This window comes from Phaenicophaeus curvirostris, chromosome 10 (genome assembly GCF_032191515.1).
Source record: "Phaenicophaeus curvirostris isolate KB17595 chromosome 10, BPBGC_Pcur_1.0, whole genome shotgun sequence".
Taxonomy (NCBI): domain Eukaryota; kingdom Metazoa; phylum Chordata; class Aves; order Cuculiformes; family Cuculidae; genus Phaenicophaeus; species Phaenicophaeus curvirostris.
In genome coordinates, this window is record NC_091401.1 from 16,217,468 (window position 1) to 16,242,102 (window position 24,635).

The 24,635-nt window shown below is 42.4% G+C and overlaps 2 protein-coding genes across 2 annotated transcripts in view; both read left to right on the forward strand.

Moving 5' to 3' along the window:
- MCF2L2 (MCF.2 cell line derived transforming sequence-like 2) overlaps positions 1-8,003 on the forward strand; it is a 152,423-nt gene extending 144,420 nt beyond the window's left edge. The window contains exons 31-34 of the mRNA XM_069864764.1: positions 870-988; positions 1,514-1,626; positions 2,592-2,695; positions 3,812-8,003. Coding sequence (XP_069720865.1) covers positions 870-988; positions 1,514-1,626; positions 2,592-2,695; positions 3,812-3,912 — 437 coding nt within the window. The 3' untranslated portion in view covers positions 3,913-8,003. The remainder of the gene's footprint in view (positions 1-869; positions 989-1,513; positions 1,627-2,591; positions 2,696-3,811) is intronic.
- Positions 8,004-9,465: 1,462 nt separating this feature from the next.
- LAMP3 (lysosomal associated membrane protein 3) lies at positions 9,466-23,840 on the forward strand. Its single transcript, XM_069864692.1, has 6 exons — positions 9,466-9,907; positions 13,133-13,917; positions 14,984-15,106; positions 18,168-18,225; positions 19,434-19,601; positions 23,273-23,840. Exons 1-6 carry the CDS (start codon positions 9,862-9,864, stop codon positions 23,410-23,412), a joined length of 1,320 nt encoding a protein of 439 aa, XP_069720793.1. The 5' UTR covers positions 9,466-9,861; the 3' UTR covers positions 23,413-23,840.
- Positions 23,841-24,635: the final 795 nt, after the last annotated feature.

The window sequence follows — 24,635 nt, forward strand, 5'->3', positions numbered from 1 at the left end:
AAATGTATATCATGATTGCTATCTCTATGGAAGAGGCTGAGTTACTTTTCCATCACATTTCCGTTCACCAGACAGACAGGTCTTGTGAGGCTCAACCTGAATTTCCCTCAGGATGCATCCTCTGGGCATGCCTTTGTAGGTAAAGAGACTGGCTGTTATGCTTGGGCTGGAAATCTCTCATTAAGTTTCTTCCACTGAGCTGGGGTGGTTTTGGGCACAAGTCATGCAATAAGACTGCTAACAGCAGAAATATCAATGAGATCTGCTCTACCTACCACCTGCTCTGGTTGTCTTTGTGCCTTGTTGTTTTCTCTGTCCCTTCCCTGCACTTCCAACCTGCTCCAAGGTATAGTCCTGTAAGTTGCTCAGGTGGTAACATTGCCCTGGGGTGAGATACAGGTAAGAAGTCAACCAAAATTCAATGGCTTTGGGATTCAATTTTTAGAAAAACATGTGGAGGTAAGCTGGAATCTGAATGAGCATGGCCTTCTGAAAATCACATCATCAGAAGTTATAATTTGCTACAGCACTCGCTCTGCAGAAATATTCCTGGTCCTTGCTTTTGGTAACTCCTGAACTGAAGAGATACAGCAGTGCTAAACACTCAAGGTATTGATGGGCATACACACTGTGGGCACATATCTGGCCTTCCACAAATGACAGCAAGTTGTACAGATTTTAGAGACAGAATAATGGCTGCAACATAATTTTGATGGCAAAATCAGAGAACAAGCTGTATAAAGGTACAAGCAATTCAGTAAGTGGAATTGTAGGAAGTGAATCTGTGACATTTACTTCTAGAAGACTGCGTCTGAAAGAAGCTAATGACTAATAGCTAACTCTTATTTTAATTTATCTCCTTTAAAAAGGTTGGCCCAGCAGGCAAATGCCATCTCTAGACACATTTGAAGATTTTGAAGCCATCCCCTCCAGCACAGATGAACTCTCCAACTCTTCTGACTTGGAGGAAGAGACCAACCCTAACAATGTAATTCCATTTTCATACTCTGCTGCCCTTTCCCAGTGCAACCTCTCCTCTAAAGATCATGATTTAAAAATTTGGGGTCACATCAGCCTTAAATTCATGGATGTGTAGGAATAGAGAAGATGGGAATTTGAGCTGGGGTGTTAGGGGATTAGTCCAAGACTATTTCGTTGATCAGGAGTGAGACCTGATTGAGACAGCTTTACTTGTTACTAAAGAGAGGGAAATCTCTGAGCCTCTTAAAAAGCAATTTCAGACTTTTCTGATGTCACAAACCCTATTTCTATAACAGAATAATGGCTGGCTAGTTTATTTTAAAGCCTGAGTGCACAGCACAGATCTGTTCTAAGTTTGAATATTTAACCTGGGTATGATAAAAGGAATAAAAAGTTACATGGTTACCTATAGAAGAAAACTCTGCCAGCTTGAGATGTCTAATTTAGTATTTAACTAAACTTGTTCTCTCTTGTACAGTGTTCTTTCATCCATAGTGACTGTATTTCTGGTGCATTGTTTCATTCATTTTAGGGGACCAATCTTTTCCGGGTAGAAGGCAGTTTTGACAGCTGTTTCCCAGATTCTCTTACACTCGAGGATGGAGATTTAGTGCAGTTTGTGCAGGAAGGAGAGAACGGTCAATGGTAAGTACAGCAGAATGTGAAAGGTAGAACCACCTGGAAAAGATGGGAAATGTTCAGAAGAATGTCAAAGCCTCTTCAAAATCAAACAGATCCATTGACCACAATGTGAAAGAAGCAGTGGGAGGAAAGAATGTACAAATAGCTTTGGTTAATTCCACCTGTTTGGCTTTTGTTCTAAATGTTGTGACATGACGCTTAAGAGGACAGAGGTTTGCATAAAGGAAATGGAGGGGAATATTTGGGCTTTTGACACCTTCTAGCCAGAAGGACAACTGTCAAAGGCAGCACCCTCTCATAGGATGCATCAATAAACCCTCCATGCCTTCCACTGAGCTGCAGCAGTGAACCAGAGAACATTTTTATCCCCAAAGGCATATAAGACATGACTGACAAAGTGGAATGAATCTAGCCCCCTTGAGCTCTCGTATGTGTCGGTGTATTTATTCCAACAAGTGAGTGTTAGGAATAGACTTGCCTGGACATCTGAATTCTGCTTCCATGAGTAATTTGGAGGAAGAAATAAAAAGATCCGACCTCCTTGAGGTGCCCATGCCGTCAGACCCTTCCCTCAGAACTGACATGCAGCTGAGATGGGAGCAAGTCTGACAGGGTGGAGTAGGTGATAAATGAACTAAACTCATCCACTCTGGATGGTACTTACAGCCCAGGGATGGGCATAATGAAAAATTCACTTCCTTCTGCTCTGAATTTGGCCCAGGGTCTCAAACACAGGTCAAGACCACTGCTTCCTTGTCACATAGTCTGCTTGCAAGTGAGCTTGTTCCAGAATATTGTGTCACCATGTGAGACTGCTGAAACTTAGTCACCGTCTACCTGCGGGACTGCCCTGGGTCCTCTGCCTTCTTCCTTGGTTTAGGAAATGGCTGCCCAACATGCACCTCTAAGAAACACAACACAGGGAAAGGGAATGTGGGGAAATTCACTGGCTGTTCTCTGAATTTCAGGTTAGTGAAGAAACTGGTCTCTGAGAAGAGCGAGTGGGTTCCTTCCAGTATATTGCAGCCAACAGAGGGAGACAGTAACAGCATAATTAAGAACAGCAATGCAGGTAATAGAGAAAATGTCTTACTGGCATTTAGTATTTTTTTTCATACTGAAAAAAGGTTATGATAAATAGTGCACTTCCTATATTAAAGTATTTGGCCTGAGTGTATGTCTGTGCTGCAGTCTCCGGTGACACACCTGAGCTAATCTGAAATGTGGTGTCGTGGGTGTCAGAGCTAGTTAGGCACAGCAGCTTACCTTGGCATGATTTAATTGGTTTACCTTCCCAGACAGCATTTGAATCTCCCACCAAACTCCTGTTGCTACCAGTACCTGGGCTGGCTACTTTACAGCTTGCCCAAGCGTGTCAGCTGGCAGGTTGTGTTGTAACTGCAGGATAACTTTCATCTGACAGAGTTAATGCTTGGATTTAGGTCAGCATCAGTTCTGTGGTTCTGGTGTAGGTTTGAAAACATTAAAATCTCATGAACCATTACGGCTTTCATCATATTTCAGTGCTGGCTTCACAGGCTGGAGGATGGGCTCTTCTGGTGAGATTTCAGCCAAATCAGCACTAAAAATCATCCTTTCTTCAGCTTTGATTCTCACCTAACACCCAAGCTGATACTCAGCAGCTCTGCAGATTAAAGGTTTACAGTTTGAGATTTATTTTTTTTCCCATCCTTACATATAATTTATCAAAAAAAAAGTCCTGTTTTTCTTCTGGTAACAGAAGAAAGCAAAATCTGCCACAGCCATTCCTTGGGGACCTCCAATAGAGAGCTACCAGCATCATTTTTTTCCAAGTTACTGGTTTCTTTAGCTCCGTTTTTTTTTATGATCACTTCATTAAAGTGGAGAAAAACCTTTTTGAAAGCTAACCAGTTTGCTAATTGCCTCTCCTTCACAGTGTGTCAGTTCTGCCATCACCCTCAGTGCCTAACTATGCCTGTAATTTGTTTGGCATGTCTAATGCTTCAAAAGAAAAATAAAGATGCACACACATTAGTTACATACCAAAAGAGCCTCTCTTTCCTTTAGTGAAGGAATCAGGTGAGCTGTAGAATTGTGATTATTTATTCTTTATTTTATTTGAGACCTTTAACAATGAACCTCAAGACTGTAGGCTGGAAATCCTTTAGACGTGCTCTAGTGACAACGCCCATGTCTTCCTTTTCAGACATGTACAACGATTCCTGCAGTACAGCCTCGGTAGAGTCAGACACCAAGGAGAGTGAGGTGGCCAAAAGCTTCCCAGCAGAACAGAGGGCTGGCAGCTGAACAGCAGATGAGCCTTCCTCAGGATCCCATCCATCTCTCTCTTTATATTGGGTGGACACTTGATCAAAGTTGCCTTTCTCACAAACTCTGAGGTTCATAATTCACTAAAACTTTATCAGCATGAACAGATGACTGTGCTGTCCACCTGTCAAACTGGGAAAAACAAACTTGAAAGGAGCATTAAACATCCAGAAAGCATCAAAACCCACCTTCACTATTAGAGAAGAAAAATGCTTCTTGCATTGATGATCAAACTGTTTCAGAAGATGTGGCCTAAATTAGGTCGACAGCAGAGCTGAAGAGTTACTATGCACGCACCTTTTGGCAACTTCTCTTGAACACCAAGTTACTGCAGAGGGACGCATGCTAGATTATGAGTTCTTGGTCTACCATGGGGTCGCCCGGAGGTTTTTCCATTTGCTTGCCTCTGGCTGTGCCTTCCCTGTCCTCCTTAATTCCAGATGATACATCACAAATGTGCCCTTTTTGCTGATGGTCAATACCAAAACCATCCCATTTTAGGGTGGCTGTGGAGAGGAGACTTCTGACTTGGACCATCAGAGAGGCTTCTCACAGCAATGACGTGACTACTTTTGCAGTGGCACAGTGAATGACCTGCTGCATACAGCATTATGTTGGGATGGTGCAGATGGCAACTCCTGGCTATGAGGGGGAGGTGCAGGGCTTAGCAGGGAAGCAAAGACATGTGACAGCTACTGTGACAAAGAACATTTTGAACTCTTTTTATAATATCAGTCATTTCTCTGCCCCCTCTGCAGTCTGTGGTTGCTGGGTCACAACCCTTTGCACTTGGTGCCGATAATTCAATTGAATGCCGTTTGATATCATATTTGAGTAGACTGCATGCTTTCTTTGTGTGCTGGGCTATGGAGTAGATACATTTCATCCCCCATTTGGAATATACTTAAGCGCTGCAAATAGGCAGTGAGCATTAGATGCTCCAATGAGTGGAAAACGTGTTGTTGTTGAATACTTCTTTCCAGGACATTTGATTAAAGGACTGTACCAAATCTCTGCCACGTAAGGATGTAATGTAAAATATAAAGTGATTACAGATGTTATTATTTCTATATAAGCCATTAGCTCATTTAGAGCAGCTGTTAAAGCATGAAGGCATTTTGATGGTAATTGGGTCTTAGGTCCCACAAAAGCTGCTAGTACTTTAGTAAAGGTAAGTATTAACTGAGGGTTGCAATCAGGCAAAGATCAACCTGGTACAAATGACTCCAGAAGCTCAAGAGTAAGTAATAGGCTTTCACTGTTAGTTTTTTTTTTTTTGTTTAAACTTCAGATTAGTGGTGCTCTATGTAAATAATAAAGGGTGGGAAGCACTAAAAATGAAGATGAAGCAAACCCAAACCCCACTCTTTAGTAACTGAGCCTCTGAGCAAAATAATAGGAGTCTGTCATTTCTGATTTTGTCTTTGCAGAAACCTGAATGTTCTCCTTTGTGTCCCAGTGGAGGCTGGCCATGCAAATAGCTTAGTGTGTGAGTCAGGATAGCTGTGAAGTGGGTAGATAGTCCCATTCAAGAAAAAGCCTCAGAGCAGGTAAAGGCTTATTCAGATTTTATTTGCCTGTGAAGGCTTATTGATTAATTATGGGTTGCACTGTGGTAGTTAAATCCAATAGTTCTTCTAATCCTCAGTAACTAAACTCTGTGATTTCTGGTGTTTTCTGCTCATGACTGAAGTACCTGAGAGTTCTGTACTTTTTTGGAAGCTAACTTTGTCCTACAGAGATAAGAGCTTGTCCATTTTGTGCTGGTCACTTACATTAAAAATCACCTGTAGGCTCTCAGGCAAAATGAATCCTGTTCAAGTCTACTGCAGTTATGAGCATCTTGAAGGAAAAATTTATTATGTTCAGCACCCCAAGGAAATATGTAGTGGTGCTTTCTTGTAGTGCAATTATTTTATCCTCTCCCTAAAATGACTTAATTTGGGCTTCTGTATTACTTTCAGTTTTTTTTGCACAGCCTGACAACAGTGCTTCTATCTACTCCTTCCCTAAGCATAGGAGAGGAAAGGGGTAGGGAGCTTTGATTGCACATGAATAAACACAGTAAGCTTGTGAGTGTGAGAGAGATGGGGAAGGGTTAACCCACGTATACAAAACTGCCAAAACTAGGATTTGTGACATTGCTCCCACATAAAAAGATGCAAACCTGCACTTTGGAGTTTCTCTGGAGGAATCTCATTCTAACAGTGAAATGGCGGCGGGGAGTCTCCAACTGAAGATGGAAAATCAGGTATTAAATCCATTTTCTACCTCTGCTGTGTGCAGGGTGACAATATCTAGTCTTGTATCCCCTGGTGCCTCAGTATCTTCATGTAAAATGGGAACTATTGGATTTCTGATAGGAAATTTTAGCATATATGCAAAAATCAGGGACCCTCCAAGGGGATAGCAAAGCATTCAACTCCATATGCCCACTGTGCCCTCCATGAGTGTCAGTGGTGGCATCCTGTGGGGCAGTCTAGAACTGGAACAGGGAAGAGGATTGCTGCAGAAGTGTCTTCTCTCTCCCAGCTCACCATCTCATCATGACAATTGCAAAGGCATGGGCTGAATTATAACAATTCTCCTCCTTACTCTGCTTTTGTAAACAATATGTTTTTTCTTGCAAAATCTCATGGTTTATCCTGTTGGACCAAAGTCCGAGTCACTCCTGCACCACGAATGACCTGAGGATGGCAAGTAACTCGCTGTGAGCAGCAGTGGCACAGCACTCTGGTTTTGGTGGTCTTTGGGAGCTGGTTGTGTCACAGCTATCCTCAGACACTCCTGAACTTGAGCAGGGAACCCACAACCATTAGTTGTCTCACCTTCCTGCAGTGCTGGCGAGCCAGAGGAGGTGGCCTGTTTCTGTCTCCACATTCCAAACTCAGACCATAGAGCAACCATTGAAGCTGCTGAGAGTAACTGTGGCCCCTTGCCTGGCTGATGCCTGCGGTGTGAATGGAAGCGAGACAGCGCCACGCTGCTGGGCTTGCTTTTTTTAAAGAATGAATTTCAATGACAGATCAGGCTGTGACAAGTCTGAGAGCAGCCAACAAGTAGCAAACTTCTGGCTTTGCTGACGAGACAAGATGAGGTTTGATGAGGTTTTGTTTTGTTTGTTTTTATTAATAGTAGACAGGGTAGTTTTCTAATTAGTGTATTTCTGTCAAACAAGGTGATAATTAAGGGAATGACTTCCCATGTACAGTCTAGAACATGATTTGGTAATGTCCAGCAAGATTAATGTGTACGTTAAGGTAATTTATTCTGTATATAGGTCTTTGACACCATCATTTTCAGGTAGATGGACCCAAAAATCATTGTTTTCCAAACATGGATTTCATTTCAGTGTTGTTTGGAGATGATATAGTGATCAGGAAGTAATTTAAAAGTAATGGTTGCCACTAAGTTTTTGTAGAAGAGACAAGGTAAATCTATGCTGTAGCAGCACTCATGGTTGGGCATTGTGCCCCTGCTGCTTGAGCAGCAAGTCCATGCCAACTGCCTGGGTGTTCTCTCTGGGTCTGGACTAGTGAGACCTGCACTCCAGGCTGAGGTTTTGACTTGGAACTCCTCCCTGTGTTTTGTGAAACCTGGAGGAACTTCACACCCTTGAAACTCTGCCCTCTGCTCAGTTGGGTGTAGTTGGGCAACAGACTCCTTCCTTGCTGGAGATGGGGACAAGCAGATGGACAGGCAGTTGCCATGATGTGTAAGCCTTGCTTTTCTAGTAAACCAGGCCAAAATGTAATCAAGCCTGATCCTCTCCTCCTCTCCTGCCTAACCCTGCTGGGTGGAGAATCAGACCAATGGTCATTGTCTGGGTCGTAAATGGCTGTGGCCAAGCCATGGCTAAAGACTGGCTTTTCTTGCCAGTTACAACAAAGCTGTGTGTGCGTGTGTCTTATATTCTGGATGTGTATGTGATGAAAAGCCATTTTATTATTCATAATTTTCTTAAACTCTGAGATTTCAAATGGGATTGGGTATGAGAAAGGCCATGCACTTTCTTTCAAAAAATATTCAAAGCCTAACTTCGAATATATATATGATTAGAAATATATAAGAGTAATAACAAAATAGAGCCAAATTGTGTATTTCTTCTTGCAGCTGGAGCTGAAATAGCTGCTAAGATTTCCTCTCCCCAAGCTGAGAATTGGTACAGTTTGTTTTTCTTACATATTTTCCATGGTGTTGATAATGATGTATTTGTATATTGTGACTGATGAGAGATAATCAGACAGGGAAAGAGCACAGAATTACCTGTCCTTTTTTCCAGTCAAGACAGAATGTATGAATTTATTACAAGAAAAAAATGTGCAAAGGAACTTTCTGTAATTAGGCCATTCTGACCTGTGTAGAACCACACCTTGTTTGAGATTTATAAAAATTATAAATAGTACAAAACATTGTCGTTGATGTCTCTATATGAACTAACAATCAAATGAGCTTTTTTTCCATTCAGTCTAAATGAGCATCAGTAAATGCACATCAACACAGCTCAAAAAAACCCACACATCTGTCCAGTATGACTTTATTTCTCCAGCACGTGTCACATAAGGCACAAGATGTTTTTTTGCTTTTACCCATCTCCCTCAGTCAGGTTCCTGAATCCCCAGGACTTGTAGGAGAGTGAAAGGTTAACACAGATAGTCCAGAGGTGCATATGCTAAGGCTGCAGCCATATGGAAGGCAGTTGTAGGATAACTTTATTATAGCCACCTTTATTATAGCTATATCTGCACAGCTTTGGCTACCGGTGGTTTATAAGAGAGTGCTAATCGGCCCAAACGCATGCTGTGGATCATGTAGAAGTGCAAGGATATAGGATGAGAATGCAGAAACACAACACAAATATAGAGAAGAAAATATATTGGAAGTAATTTCAGCCAGTATCCAGATTTCTGGGGGCAAACTTCACCTCACTTGAGTTTTCAAGTCATTGGCCTTATCATGTTACTGCAGTGCAATATTGGTATGAGAAAATGAAGAATCAGGACTACACCAGATCCCAGGTGTGAGATTTGCTTTGTTCCTTCCGCTACCCGCTATGCTTCCATGCCCTGCCCAAAACAGGCCCCATGGTAAAGTGCCAGGGCTGGAAATCCAGCTGCACATGTGAGCGGGCATAACACTTTACTGTTTCAGAGCTCTGGCATGCAGCTATGTGTGTTGGTACCTGCCTGCGCATCTCGTGTCTCAACTTGGCGCAGTTTGCAGGAGGCACTTCATGGGACGGAGGTGAGTCATTGTTTTTTGCTGAGGGTTGGGTTTGGACACAGCACTAATGGTGAGCCACTCTGACCTTCAACAAGCTGCAGTCCTTACAGCAGGACTGAACCAGCCAGCAAAGACCGCCGACACTCCCCAACCAGGACCAGAGCCCATTTGGGGTGTTGCTCAGCCCTGTTTTACTTTCAGCAGGTGCTCTGCAGAACTGGCTTAAGACACTTCTTATGTGCCTTAACATTAAAAAAAAAAAATAGTTTGGTCCTAAAGAAAGTACTTTTTTAAAGAATACAGGAGAAAGTACTGATTTACAGGTCTTAACCCTCCACTGGGGTACAACTGCAGTCTGCACCAAGTCATCAAAACTGGAGAGAGGAACATGAAGCTTTGCATAGCCTTGTGGAACTCCAGATGTCAGCTGCGGAGTGAGAGCCTGAGAGCCTGTCCTCCCCCCAGTTAGCCCCACAGTCCTTTCTGTTTTCACTTTCTTTCCTAACCATCATTTATTTCCTTCTGTGATAGCTTACACAGGAGGAGGATTGGTCTCCCCCTTTCTCTCTCCACCTCCTTGACAGCCATGTGACAGAGCACTCTCTGCATCAAGTAAAACTTTTCAGTCCCCAGGAAACCTTGATTTCCTTTCCACTTGCTCCATCGTGAGAGGAAGCATCTCTCAGACCCGCGTCTATCCTGGCCATGGGGAGGAACACCCGGCAGTTTGTCTTGCTAACCTTCGCCTTTGGTGAGTAACGTTGTCTATCTGTTTTGTTAGAAAAATGAGACAAACTATGCTGGTTTTGCTTTCTTGCAGTCAGGACAGCACCTAACAGACCAAGAACTTGAAATAGTTTTGTTGCTAGCACTAAGGGTGTTTTTAATGAAGTCCCACTGCTAAGTAATAACAATAACTACATTTAATTGCAACTGGTATGTACTCAGTCTGATGTTTTCTGTGTATTTTCTGTTGCACTCTCTGGTGACATGAACTCTGACTTTGTGATGTAGTCAGTGTAAAATAGTATTGGAAGCAGGCTTTCTTGGGCTTGCTTACTTTAATTAAAAATAATTCCCAAGCCAGGAAAACTGATTGAGGTTCTTGAGTGAGACAAGCAGAAGAAAAACTAAGGAAGCGTTTCTTGAGTTGTTAATTTGCCAGCATTGTGAGGTGCAGGGCACAATCAGGAAAGCAAGAGTGAGGCAGGGGGCTTGGGGAAGGCAGAGGCAGACTGGGGCTTAGCTCAACAAACCAGAAAACCTGGGAGCTAGCCTGGTCAAGGATGTGTCCTGGCATGTGAAGTCATCCCTAAAGAACCTGAAACAGTACTAAATCTGCCAGGTAAAGGACAGAGCATGATTTAATCCGTGCATTGGCTAAAGGCTTGGTAGGGTGCTGGTTTTCTGCAGTGTGTTTTGCCATCAGCATACAGGGATAACATAGGTAACAACCCCTGTCTGCCTCTCAGCTCTGTTGCGGCAGTGCAGTGCGCAGGACAACAACACAGGGACTCGGCCACAAGCAGATCCTGCTGTATCTGCTCTGCTTCCCCACACCTGCTTCATAGTCACAGTCTGCTGAAGTAGCCCCAGAACTTCTACATGGAAGGAAAGCAAGATCAGAGAGAAATGACACTGATAACTCAGTGGTCAGCAAGGATGTTTTTAACCAGAAAGAACTTGTTTCCTCAGCTCCATATCCATTTTTGATCGTTGCATTAGTAATTTGTTGTGGTGTTTTATTAATGCCACAAAGTCAAATCTTTCTATGCAAATAAGGAAGTAAACATACCTGAAGTTTAAGAGATAAATTCTGGTGGGTTGGAGGTTTATGAAACTGCTCCTGTGGTGGAGGGAAGCTATGACAGTACCGAAACTTCTCAGAAAATCTTGGTGCTTTTCCAGTTCCTCAGGGACTCAAACCAAAGCAGCTAGAGCCAGCAAGAGTGTGCTCAGTGATTTTCGGAGCTGGGTCAGGTTTTTGTGTCCACACAAAATCACTCAGTTAAACATGAGCACTTCTTCTGGGCAGCATAAAGCAGAACAAACCTGTTGGGCTGCTGAGCAGTATGAGTGTGTGCTTAGACAGAAAGGGGAAAAAAAAATCCCCAGCAAGAGATTTTTTCACATACTCCATTACAGGACAGCAGGCTGAGAAATGTCACAGCCAGATCATGGCACTGAGAGCTCTGCTTCCCACCATAATGCCTGGGAGCAAGGCAGTGATGTTCCTTTGCTGGCATTGACTGAACCTCCCTGGTCAGCCAAGCATGAAAACATGATCCCCAGGCCCAGACTGGAGACAGAGAATTTCTGAGCGCTGCCTTGACCTTTTTCTGAGAGTTTTACTCTAGAGCACTGCATGCATGGAGGCTTGCTGGGCAGTAATGCAGCCCTCAGCATTTGTAACGCACAGCTCAGAAGCTGAGTTGAGAGGAAAGGATGCAGCTGCTTGCTCCAGAAAGATACGCTGCAGGGAACACACAAAATGTTGGTCATACAAAGTTCTGAGCTAGCTCCACAGATGAAAACACAAAAAAAAAAAGAAAAAAAAAAAAAGGAAGCTATGAAAAGGGCTGCATTAGGATAGGTGTGCAGGCAGCTCCTTCGCCAAGCCCCTAAAATGGTGAGGTTTTGTGATTTCAGCTATTGTTGCAGATCTCTGTTCATGCTAGGTGAAAATAAAAAAAAAGGAAGGAAGACAAGCTTCAGAGATTTCATTTGTTTCCACTCTGAATGTGGCTCTGGCCTTAACTGATCCTAAAATCCAAATCTCAGCAACCTGCCTGCCACAAACCTTTGACACCAATTAAAGAGAAATTTCTTTGGAAGGATCAGCTTACAATAAACTTATCTGACAATATGTTGTGGCATCCTCTGTGGAGCTGCTCTGCTAGGAATATGAGCTGTCTTGGACCTTTGGGTTCCTTGTATCTCCAGACTGGAGAATTCATCTCTATCCTCTAGCTAATTCGGGCAGTAAAATACCTGAAGCTTCATGCATATCAAGGAATACATATATGTCAGTGACTTATGATGTCTTTTATCTTGATCTTGTCTCTATAGCCTTTTTGCATACCCGTGGTCAAAGACTCAAGCAGAAGAGTTGGGACCTTCATTTATTCTACAATGTACTTTTCCCACTTTTTCTTCACTTCATTATTTACATTTAGGAGCCAGATATTTTCTTTTCAGTTCTGCAAGGGACATGTTTCTGTGCATGTTATAAGAGGGAACATAATTCTGGGGCTTGACTATTTTTAGGTGTGGTCCAAAAAGCCCCTGAATGCTCTACTCTGAAACTTGTTTTTTGTTGCTGAAAGAACATCTCCAAAAGGGCTGCTTCTTCTTTGTTTGGAGCATCCCCTTGAGTACCCCTTAGAGTGAAGAACCTGAGGGTTCAAGCTGGTGTGGCTACAACATCACCATAAATATCCGGAATTTCCCTGTCTCCCAGACGAGTCCCCCAGACTATTCTAAATCACTCTAAAACCATTATGCTGCCTCACTTGCTTCACACACACAAAATGTTCCCTTCCCCCATGCTTTGTTGGTAAGTAATCCACGCATCTACTGCATCCTTCTTAGATCTTTCTAATTTTCTGCTAGCACATCTTGCTGTACTACTGTCTGCAAGGGAATTCTTGTGCTGGCTGGGGATTCTGAAAGCGTGCACACACCCCTGTCAACCTCTGGCTTCTTCAGTAGTAAAAACAGTGTCTGGGGAGTTGGGAGCCAGTGTGCTTCCACTGCAATGGGTGTATTCAGAGGTGTGAAGATTGGAGGAGGGACAAAATATTATGGTAGTCCTACAGCGTGTCTGCTTTCACTCTCCTGTCGTGACTGGAGCCAAGTGAAGAATAAAATCACATCACTCATCTGATAACAAAATCAGTATAGTTATGTCGTGGTTATCAATAGAAATGTTAAACTTAAAGGTTTCTAGACTACTGACTTACTTGTTTCTTTGCAGCATTTTTCTCCTGTTTTGCTGAAGTGGCCCTGGGGGTTGAACTGTCTGCAGAAACCACATCCTTCCACCATACAGCTACTTCTGCTCAGCCACTTTATCATTCTTCAGCCCATCAAGGCATCACAGCTCATTTTAACAGCACAGGCTCTCCTAAAATGACATCCTTAAGCCATAGGACAACTGTGCAGACAACAGACCAGCATCAGGTAACAACAGCACCAAACCAGAACACAACAGACCAGACAGGAGCAACCACCGCACAAGTGACTGGCCAAACATCTCCCGTGGTGGTATCCACAACAACAGCAGACAACAAAACTGCAGTTGGTCACACTACAACCCAGGCAATGGAAACAGTTACACCTGCAGTGAAGAGCACATCCCTACATTCTATGTCCTCAATCAAGCAAACTACAACAAATGTAAGCACAGAAATGACAGCAGCAGCCACAAATACGACCATAACGTATACAATACCAAATACACAAATGACAGCTGCTGCCATAAATACTACAGCCACCACCAAGCTAACTGTAAAGCCCAACACAGCGTCAGGAAATCAAACCACAGCACCTAAAATTCCAACTGCTACAACCATGGCCAACACAACAACCATTCATCCAGGTACTCGTTTGACTATCCCATCTACTGCCATGACAGTGAGACCCACTCCTGCACCACAACCTTCTCACATCCCCACTGGCACATACACCATTTCCCATGGGAACTGGACCTGCATCAAAGCAGTCATGGGCTTGCAACTGATAGCTGAAAGTAAAAAGCAGGTGAGGTGGAAGCACCATACTGCTGAGCTTTGAAATGACTATTTCTTCATTAACTGGAATTTATTCTTCTTTCAGAAGTTAGCTTGTATGATAAAAATAATAGGTTTGCAACCAGGCTAAGGTCTTTTCTGTCCCGCTGCATCTCAGCTGTTGTACTTGGGCTTGTATGATGATGTTAGTGAGATGTATGTGTGCTTTCTTACTTCAGTGATGTATCTGTGATATCAATACTTGGGTGGTAGTTCAGGCTTCAGTGTTATTTGTGTTTCCCAGAAACACAATCTGAACTGACTTCTATGAACAGCTTGGCATTGTGAGTTGCAATGAAAGCAAGAAACTGTCAATTCACAGGCTTGGATTCAGAGGTAAGTTGTCTTGATGCTGATATATGGAGATTTTAGGATCACAGGCGGCCTGAGGAGCTGGTACCCTCTCCTTGCAGCGATCCATGGTGAATGATTCAGCAAAAGATATCGTAAAACCTGAAATAGTGTTATGTCCTTCAGAATTAAGGTTTTGTAACCTTTATTAATACAATATATGGGGTTACATCCCCAGGCTCTGGAGTTCATACGTCTCCAGCCATCATCATTACAAATCCAAATATTCCTGCCTGGGGTCTGAATATTTCTTATATGAAATGAGTATTGCAAGAGTAATCTTCGTCCCTGGACCTGGCAGAAGCCATTTATTAGAGATATTTATTACAAATGCAAGGCATGTTTGAGATAAGACTGAAGGAGCTGAACTCTGTATTCAGGGCTGCAGAGCTCTCCTTTCAGACTACAACATGGGTTCACTGAATGAGCAGAAAGCAATTATTTTCTCCCAGCTTAATGCACCAGAACAACTCAATGCTATGTCCGACAAGTGCTAGTGCTGGGTTACAAGCAGGGAATGACCCTGGCAGCCAGCATTTCAGCTGCTTCTGGCCTGTTCATTCAACCACACAGAGCCTGTCTGAAACAAATACCCACCTAAAAAACAGCTGTAAATCTCTATGTGTTTCTTATTGTTTCCACCCTTCTCTTCATCAGCAGCCTTGCAATGTGTCTTCTCTTCACAGAAGTGGATGGAGTGCGTGACTGTCAACCCCAATGCGACACAGACATCTGGAAGCTGTGGGATGGTGCAGTCCGAGTTGAACATAACTTTCAGTGGAGGTTTTTTAAACTTCACCTTTATAAAGGTAATTGTTGCATTTAGAGGGAAGGAATGTTTAGGGCTAGGGAGCTGGAATTTAGGCTGCCTTTGATCCAGTTTGTGCTGTGGGAAAAGGCATTTCACCCATCTCAATGCTAGTTTTATACCTGTACATAAGTCACTATTACTCCTGTCCTTCCCAAGAGTCATGGGTTTCATGGATTATTCCAATTATTTGACCTTTGGAGGCCACCTGGTCTAAGCGCCCTTCTCAGAGCAGGGTTAATTTCAGTGTTAAATCAGGTCTTGTCTATTTTAACTTTAAATTTGGAAAGGTTCATATGTGCAGTGAAGAGGTGAAGGGTAAAAATGGGCCTTGCAGTCCTTTCATAGAAAGTGCTAGAGGGCAGTGTCAAAGCTACCTGCGTAGCAACACGAAGCGTAGAATAGCCTCAAGCAAAATTTGAGTTTCATTTCTACACAAGTAAAAACCTAGTGGGAGGGAAGGCCAGGTCTGCTGCTGACACTGGAGCAGGACAGAGGGAATGGGTCTGGGACTGGAGTGCCTGTGCAGGAACAAGGTGTGTGTGCTGAGAACTCTGACATACAGTGTCATGCTGCTCTTATGAAACGGAGTCTGAAGGACCACCAAAATGCAGGTAAGGTTAATAGTTTCCTTTCCATAAATCATAGAATCATAGAATCATAGAATAACCAGGTTGGAAGAGACCCACCGGATCATCGAGTCCAACCATTCAAAAAAAAGACATTAATTTACAGAACATTGGAATTATTAAAAGTAAAAAGGTGACAGAATAAAAACTGAACTCTGGATGCAGATGCAACGGCTCACATCCAAGAGTCCTTCAAGTATTAATATGACAAAGTTTTTGGTAAAGTGACCTCAATGGAAGAGACTTGTGATAGAACTAGAATTGAAACAATGCCAAGTATCACATCTGGCCGGCCAAAAGCCACCCACAGTCATTAAATCCAAAGGGCAGCTTGTGCAGTTGTAAGAAGCCACAGTTCATCCATAGCTAAAGGGGCCTAATTTCATCTGATTTTTTAGTGGAAAATTCCAAAGAACTGACCTACAACAAAATTGTAGATAAGTGCCCTTAAAACGCAGCAGGATAAGCGGACTTACAAATGCACACAGAACTTGGGCAAGAGAGAGGCCCTGCTTACACAGTGAGAAAATGAGTTTTCTTTTTAATGTTGTGTCTCTTGATACTGTGTTCCCTGCTGGGACTGCATCACATGCCAGCAGGGCTAGGGACAGAAATTAGTGCTGTATACAAAGTCATTAATGGGCAGGGAGGAATATGGCACAGCTTGGATCCCATCAAACTCTGAGCGTACCATGCATTATGCCCATGTCCTGGAGCTCCATAGCAGTTCAGAGCTGCATCTGGTCACCACTGGTGTGTTCTTCAATTAATCAAGCCAAAATGTCAATGTTGCAGCCTGGTTCTAAGTTCAAACTAGTGACAATTAAGAAAAGTCCAAATGGTTAATCAGTTATCATCTTCCCTTCAACAGAGGGCCATCAAATCCTTGAAATTCAATAAATTTCTATAGAAAGTCTGAGAGGTCACAGCAAATTACACCCCACTGCAGTCATTAATGCTTGAGCAAAGAAAATACTTTGATTTAGTTTGTGTCAAAAAGTTTTCTAGAAGCTAGAGAGAAAAAGTGAGTTAAAAAATCAAGGAGCTGTTTTAAAACAAAGGATCAGTTCAGACTTGGAGTGTTTGCTTTAAATATATGCTTCCTGCAACAAGGAGAGCATTTTCTGAGTTACAAGGATCCTTAGAAAAAGTCTGGTGATTCAAGTACCCATGAAAACCCCAGTTTGTACTAGTGCTAAGGAGAGTGATGTGAACCTTTAGGAGGTACTTGACCTGTCTTGCCTTGAAAAAGGTGGTTACTGGCACTGCATTAGACAAGCCACCCTTCCCTTAAAGATAAGCCTCAAGAGCATAGCAGGGCTTGTCTTAGACTTCTTTGAAATTCAAGTTAATAAGAAATTGCTTTGCCGCTGGTTTTAATGTGTTTGGTCCCCACAGTCTCTTCAACTTCTTTGAACCAAGAGTGTTGCAGCTATGGCACTTCTGATTTTCACTGGTGAAAGAGGAGCTGGATCAGGCCTTGGGGCTGTGGTGCCAGTGTGGGGTAGTGGAAAGCGAGTGGCTGGCCCAGTGCTCACCACTGCTGTTTGCAGTGAACTTCAAAAAATGCAAGTTTTGTAACCGACCCACAAGATGGGCGGTAGGAGCAGGTGTTTTCCCCAAGCAAAGTTACTGACTGTGGCCAAATAAAACATAGCACTGCCACTGAAAAATTGGTAATATTTGACCTACTTATCTTTTTAAGTAGGAATAATGCTGAGAAGCTCTTCTCTGGTGTATTTCTTTCTTAAACTTTCCCAATCCATTCAACTAGCTTTTAAACTGCATAACATTAAAACTGAGCACACATAAGACATTCCTGTCTGCTGCCATTTATCCACCAGCTGCACTCACCAGTCCCTGCGTGCTCACAGCTGGAATGAAAACTACTGGTAGGGCTGCTACACAAAGACTTACATTATATTCTAGTGCTGCTGCCAGGGAAAAACTCCTATGGCTGACTCTCACTTTGTGATGGTCCTGGTGACAGTGTTCTGGTTGCACCAGGGTTTTAGGGCACATGGAGGAAGGGCAATCAGCTGAAAAATTTGCTCTCTGCTGTTGTACCAGGTGCTTTCTATATCAGCAGTCTGTAGGCATATTAAAAAAAGCCAGCCGTCTGCAGGGTGGAAAGAACGGTTATTTCTACCCTACACAGACAGATTCCCCATTGCTGTTTTCTCATTTGTAGTGACCGCTGTTAGCAGACAAAATGGGAAACAAGCAGCAATAGCATGAGATGCTCTCCCAGCTCTCAGCTTGTTGCTGACCTCTCCCAGTTCAAAACAATGAACACAGAAGCACAGGTTCTTTCTGCAGTTTACTCACATGAAGGACATTTATATTTTAAGGTGACTATTTTGCTGTAGTGAGCTGTATTTTTTTCACAAATGTGAGGATATATTATGAATAAAGGTACATCTTCTTTTGCAGCAAGCTCCAATGTACTTTGTCAGTAAAATTGAGACCAGTTTACAGTTGTCTTCTGAAGGTCAGTGACTTTACATTGTCTTAATTTCATATCAAACTGCTCTGGGTGTGAGATAGACTTTCATATCTTTATAATGCTTAATTTTGCAAATTGTGTATTTTATTACGTGTTTAACATGTCATTCATCTAGATTTTCTGGCATGGAAATGGAAGGGAAGGGACTGGGCTGCAGTTTCATCAGAATTGTTCCATTTTCCTATTGTCCTCAAAAACTGTCGCTGTCTTCCATTACTTTTTCAGAATAGAGATTAATTCAAATCTAAATGTAAGACACGGAATCATCATCAAAGCTTTTCTCTGCAAAAACACAAAAATGCTGTGGCTCCAGTTGCATTTGTCTTTCCAATCTAATACACTAACTAAATGGATATAGTATCTGGATCATGGGAATGTGGAGCTGGATCTAGCTTTCAAACACAGCAATGTGGAGAGGAGGCGTGGTGCCAACAAGAGACTTTGTTCTCTCTGGCTGTTTGTTACTGCCTCTCTGCCTGATGTTGTCATTTTGTATTCCACCAGCAGTATTTCTGCAGTGAGTAAGCCTCTGTCTTTCTCTAAGATAAAAATTACCAAATCAACTGTATCAGTACAGTTGACTGAAGAGAACCAGGGGTACACTGGCAGATGTGGTTGAAATACAGTGATGCAGAGTTGATAATGTGGATGGTTTAATCTTCAACTGCTATAACTGCTTTTAAAGGAGCATGTGTATCCAGGATATGCCCAGGTTACAAGATCTAGAGCTATATTTTCCATAAAGTCCTGTGACACCAAAATATGTTTTAAAATGTTTTTAATCCACAAAGCAATACAGATCAGACATGTCAAATTCCCATGATAGAGATGGTTATCTCTGTTTTGTCTGGAAATAGCTGTGTTGGAGACCTGAGATAGTTGTCTGCTCCTGCGAGAATTGTAACCCCCTATGGCTGATTGAGATTGTTTAAATATGATTAAAAGAAGCATCTGAAATTCTAGCCACTTTTTCAGATTCAGGCTCAGCCAAGTTGCCTATTGATAATTAAAGCACTCATCTAAACATGGAAGAATGTAACTGCTATGTTATGGGGAAAACATCCATGCTTTAGTTACATCTGTGACTGCTGCTCTACCAAAGCACCAGGGATCCTCAATTTTATCTCAGAAAGATGTTGGTTCCAACAGGCTTAGTGTGAATTCTCATTTGTCTCTCTCTTTATGGCCTCCAGGTATGCTTTACCATGCAACCATACATGAGAAGCTGTTTACAACAAAGTTGGGGAATTCCTTTAAGTGTGCCAGCAAGCAAACCTTCAGCTTGGAGAGGAATTTCCAGCTACTCTTCGTTAATATGCAGCTGCAGGCGTTTGATATTGATGGGAACCAGTTTGGGGAAGGTAAGCAGAGAGGATACTTTTCTGCCCTTCTGACATCTACATGTCAGCACTCTGGTAGCCTAACAGATAATTTGCTAGACTATAACCACACATATGCAGTGATCCTGTTACACCTGTAGCACAATTACAGCTTTGTAATGCTTCCCAAGTAATGTAACCTGCCTACTGCTGCGTTCTTATCCTTTACTGAGTCATTTTCAACACAGTGCTAACCCCTGTGGAAGATGGAAAAGTGTCTTTCCCTCATTCAGTACCTTCTATTTCACCTTGTCATTAAAAATGTTCAGCTCCACAACCATGATTTTATTCTTCACCCAGTTTCTCCCAGAGCAAGCGGAGATGCATTCACCACCATTGCATTGCCCAAATCCCTAGTATGTGCAGTTCAGTTCAAGGTCATAGGCAGATTTTATCTATTTTGACAGGCTTTTGACACTTCTGATGTCCCACAGCTGCAGCAGCAAAACTGCTAACTAATAAGAGATACTTGTGAATGCAGGATGATACCTTCAGAGCAGCTATGTTTAGACATGATGAAACGTGCTCCTGAGGAGAAGCAAAATAGGCTTGCTCCCAGTATCAGAATTACATGAGATGCTCACTTCCCCAGTTTGTCTTTTCTTGAGTTCAGCCACAGAAAGAAAACCATGCAGCTTGGTAAAGGACGGAGACAGGCTAGTACTGACTTTCCTGGTCTCTGGATTGCCTGCACTGGGAGAATGTATTTGAGCTTATTACAACCTCTTTCCTACGCCTACGCTTGCGGTTCCTTCCACGAGGAAGTGAGAAATTGTCATCCTTATTCCCTATTTAGCAACGCAGCCAGGAGCTGACCAGCCTGTGGGGTCCAGGACTGCTGGGTGCATCAGGAAAGTCCTGTGTCCCACAGTATGGATACTTTCATGGTCTACAGCCTTGCTTTTTATGAGATGCATGAAAGATCCTTCAAAAAGTGGAGAGGTAGAGTAGATGGTACCCTGTGGCCTCTTTCAAATTGTACATCTTTACATTTCTGTGACTTCCTCTCAGGGTATTTCCATACCTCGGGTGGTATGGAACTCAGGTGGACAGACAGGCTTATCAGCTCTCTAGCCCTTCATATGAACTAATAAACATTCCCTTCTTCTGAGATTTGACCTTCTGGATACTTACAAAATATTGCCCCTGTATTCTTCTTTTTACTTTAGATCTGTCTTTTGACTAGTCTTGCTCTATCTGATTTTTCTTCTGTTATTCATCATTTTGACTGCCTTTCTTATTTTAAAAGGAATATAACAAGAAACATTTGGGCCTTTTTTGGTTTTTCATACTTTTCTTTAAATTCTTAAAAGCCAGACTGAGAATCAAATCTATCCTCTCATTCTCATAAAGGTTTCCTTCATGGAATAACATTGAGCTGGAACACTTCATGGCATCCCATCTGGTCCCCACATTCCCATTCAAATTTGTACAATGAGTGAGTTCAGTTATGGCTTTTGGTATGGCCTTGCCTCTAGCAGAGACAAAGCTTAAAAAGACACTCTGCCTTTCCAAGGTCAGGCTAATCTCTGCTAATCAATACCATATACAAAATTAAATTAGCTTTGCTCTCAATCAAAGGGCTGAGGAAGCAGCTACCACCTCTGAAATAATTCCTCAGTGACCATTAAACAGTTACGAAACTGCTACATACCTTTGCTGTGTATGCAGATTTTGAAAGACAAAATCCCCACTTGAAGGAATTACTCTAGACACATCACCAGCCTCCTCCTCTCGGGTTTCTCCAGACTAGTAGTTTCGCTTCTCTTGCTCCTGATTTGCTTATCTTTAAAAGGGGAACAAAAAGGGGAACTGATGATCATTTGTTTCAAGCTCTTTACAATTTTGTACAGACTGCAGCATTGATGCATCAATAGCTTGGCCTGACAGAGTCCAGAAAGCTCTAAAAGTGTCTCCTGAACTGTACTTCAGTACATCAGAAACAATTCCTAGAGTTCATAGCCCAAGGTTTTGTCAAAGTAAAATGGCCAATTCAAACATCTCTGGCTTTTGCAATACTCAAATGCAAATACTTTCCAGCTCACTTCCTTAACAGCAGGTTACACTAAACAGACAAAGCTTTAAAAAGGCAGCATCTAGCAGAATGTTGATGCCTTTGGCTTTTTGGCATTTTATCCCATGAAATCATCATCAGGATCAGAGGAGAAATGGGCTGGATTTGGGGGAGAACTATGTAGAGGTTCTGGAGCTGTGACATGATGTCATGTATTCTGCATGGTTCCTGGACAAACTGCTTGCTGTTGGCATAAAGATTCCCACTGGGGAAAAACCCTAGCTAAGCTATAATCTGTGCCAGCATAGTCATCAGAATTAGACAATAACAACTAAGGCTTTTGTCTTAGAATGCTGTTGAAAACTGCCTTGTAATAGTCACAGGGAACGAAAGGGGCAGAGGGTGTTGGATCTCCCTCATGCCTTGGATATAAACTGGGTGCACTGCTGAGCTGGGATACTGTAGAGTCTATCTGGTTGAGCTACCCTACTTAGAGCATAGCTCGCTACTCAGGTACCACTCAAAGCATCATGCTAGAGGTCTTTCTTTCCCTGGAGCCAAAGGAAGGACCATTCCTGCAAATCAGATGGAAAATGTAGGTCTGATCCTGTTCTGGGTAACACACCAGTGATTGTTCTCAGACCTTGCCTTCACTCCCAAGGCTACACTTGTTGTATTGTGAATTTTAGACTGGTTCTGATGTTGTAACTTGGGTAAAATTCCATTTCTGTCAGTGACCCAGATGATGCTGTCTCTTCATAGGAAAGTTACCAATTTATCACAATCTGGAAGTTCATTTTTAAGTAATGAGTTTCCATTTGATCAGAGGATGACTTGAATGTTCATATGTGTAGGGACCCACTGAGGAAGTCAGGATTTTCACTCTCTGTCACTAAGAAGTACGTTTGCAGTGAATATATCTTTTGATGGTTCTTAAAAAATATTATAAGTATCGAAACTTTTTCTGACATAGTTGTATATGTACCGTAAAAGTACAATAGTACTGCTAAAACAACCCTCTGGACTGAGTCCATGGCTTCTGCCTTTGTAATTGCTTAATGTTCTGAGTTAGCCAAAATTATCCACAAATATTCTGAAATAAAGACAGAGAACATTTAGATTTTTATTTTTCTTAGGAAACTATGACTTAACTAGGATCCTTGCTGTACTAGTGATGTGCTGGACTATGGCCTCCCTTCTCTGGCCTGATCCTTTTTACTAGGCAGAAGCAATTAGATGCAACATAGGACCAAGTTTTGTCCATGCAGGATGTTTCTTGCTCTTTACTTTTAGACTTGCACTTTGTAGCATTATGTTGCATATCTGCTATCCAGCAAGAGAGCCTCCTGTTGTGTATGAACTGATCTTGATGGTAAAACAATTGCTGCAGACATGAAAGAACAGAGTCATTCTCTAGAGAAGCATATGTCTGTTTCGAAACGGGCAAGTTTTCTTGAGATAAGATTCACTACAGGTAAACATGTTAAATTTAACTCAGGGGAAAGAAAGGAGAAAAAAAAGAAAACAAGGTTTTGAGAACTTATGGCTTACATTTGCTAACTTTTCTGGAATACAGACATGTAGCGTAGGAGTTCTGAGTTCTGTTGTAACACATTTTCTCATTTCCTTTTACTTTTAGAAGAAGAATGCTTTCCTGACAGAAACAGCAGAGCAGCTCCTATCGCAGTGGGCCTGAGTATCCTGGGATTGTTTGTCATTGTGTTTGTCTCATTCTTGATTTCCAGAAGAAAGTCACATAGAGGATATGAACGTATCTGAGATGCCTTTTACTTCCAAATCAGCATAGCAACAAAAGAAGCGACCAGCATTTTATCTCCTACCTACCAATCTCCCAGCCCTGAAGCCATATTTTTAGGTGGTATAACACCATGTGTTTAAAGCTAATGAATGTTTCTGGAAGTTTTCTTTAAGGTAGGCAGGAGAGAACTCACGCCATCTACTTTAGGCTATTCTTAGCATCTAATTTAGATGCAGCCAAGAGGACCAAAGTGAGGAGCCTAAATTCTTTATATTATCAACAAGGGAGGCGATTCACTTAAGTCACATGCCTAAAAATAGCTTAAAGCGGGCATCACTCTCCCTCAGAAAATCCATAAGGTTTCTTAAAGATGATGTTTAGATTTATTAAAATAGATGAATCCAGTAATATGTTCTTAAAGTTAATAAATCATAAGTCCACAGCTACAGACAACCCTGATAAAGCAGAGTTCATAGAAAGCCTTGTGGGTATGCGGTGTATGATGAAGTCTCAGGGCAAGTGTAAGTGTGACTTCCATCTGCTAGCAAGTTCTCACCAGTCCAACAAAAGGACTGGTGAGAAACCAGTCATGAGAACTTTGTCAATCCTAGTTTTTATCCTAAAAGCCCTTCACAAGGATGCAGTGGGAATATGTAACTCTAGCTCTGGAGGCAGTATTTTTAGGATATTTTCTAGTTTCCAGTGACTGTGTATGCAAATAAGAGAAGATCCAACTGAGATCATACAGGGTCTGCCTGACCAGTGGGTGCCAAAATTATCACTTGTCATTGATTGTCTCTGCCATGCTGCAAAGATGTCTGAACTTCCTGCCAATAATTCTTGATCTACAGCCTCATAAACACAGCACATCTGAGCAAACTGGCATTGGTAAGTTTATCCTGAAATGTTATCCCGCAAACTGCACAATTCAGGAGCTGACCGACAGGCAACTGAGATGTCTGTGCAGCAGAACTGAGTGGGCATTTGGAGGCAGTAACTCAATCCATCTGCCCCAGCAGGCCAAGACACCCCATTTGTCAACTGGCGCTCAAGGCACAGCTTCCCTTTGCCACGTGTTTGCAACATGATGTGGAGAATGAAAGCACCGTGACACATGGGCCAGCGCTAGGGATGCCAGTACAATTGCTTGGAAATAGGGTGAATTTGCTAGATAAATTAGCGGAGCTCCATATTGTGAGGTCTTGGGAAAGCTCATGAGTCACTTCAGTGATGGACCTGTTAC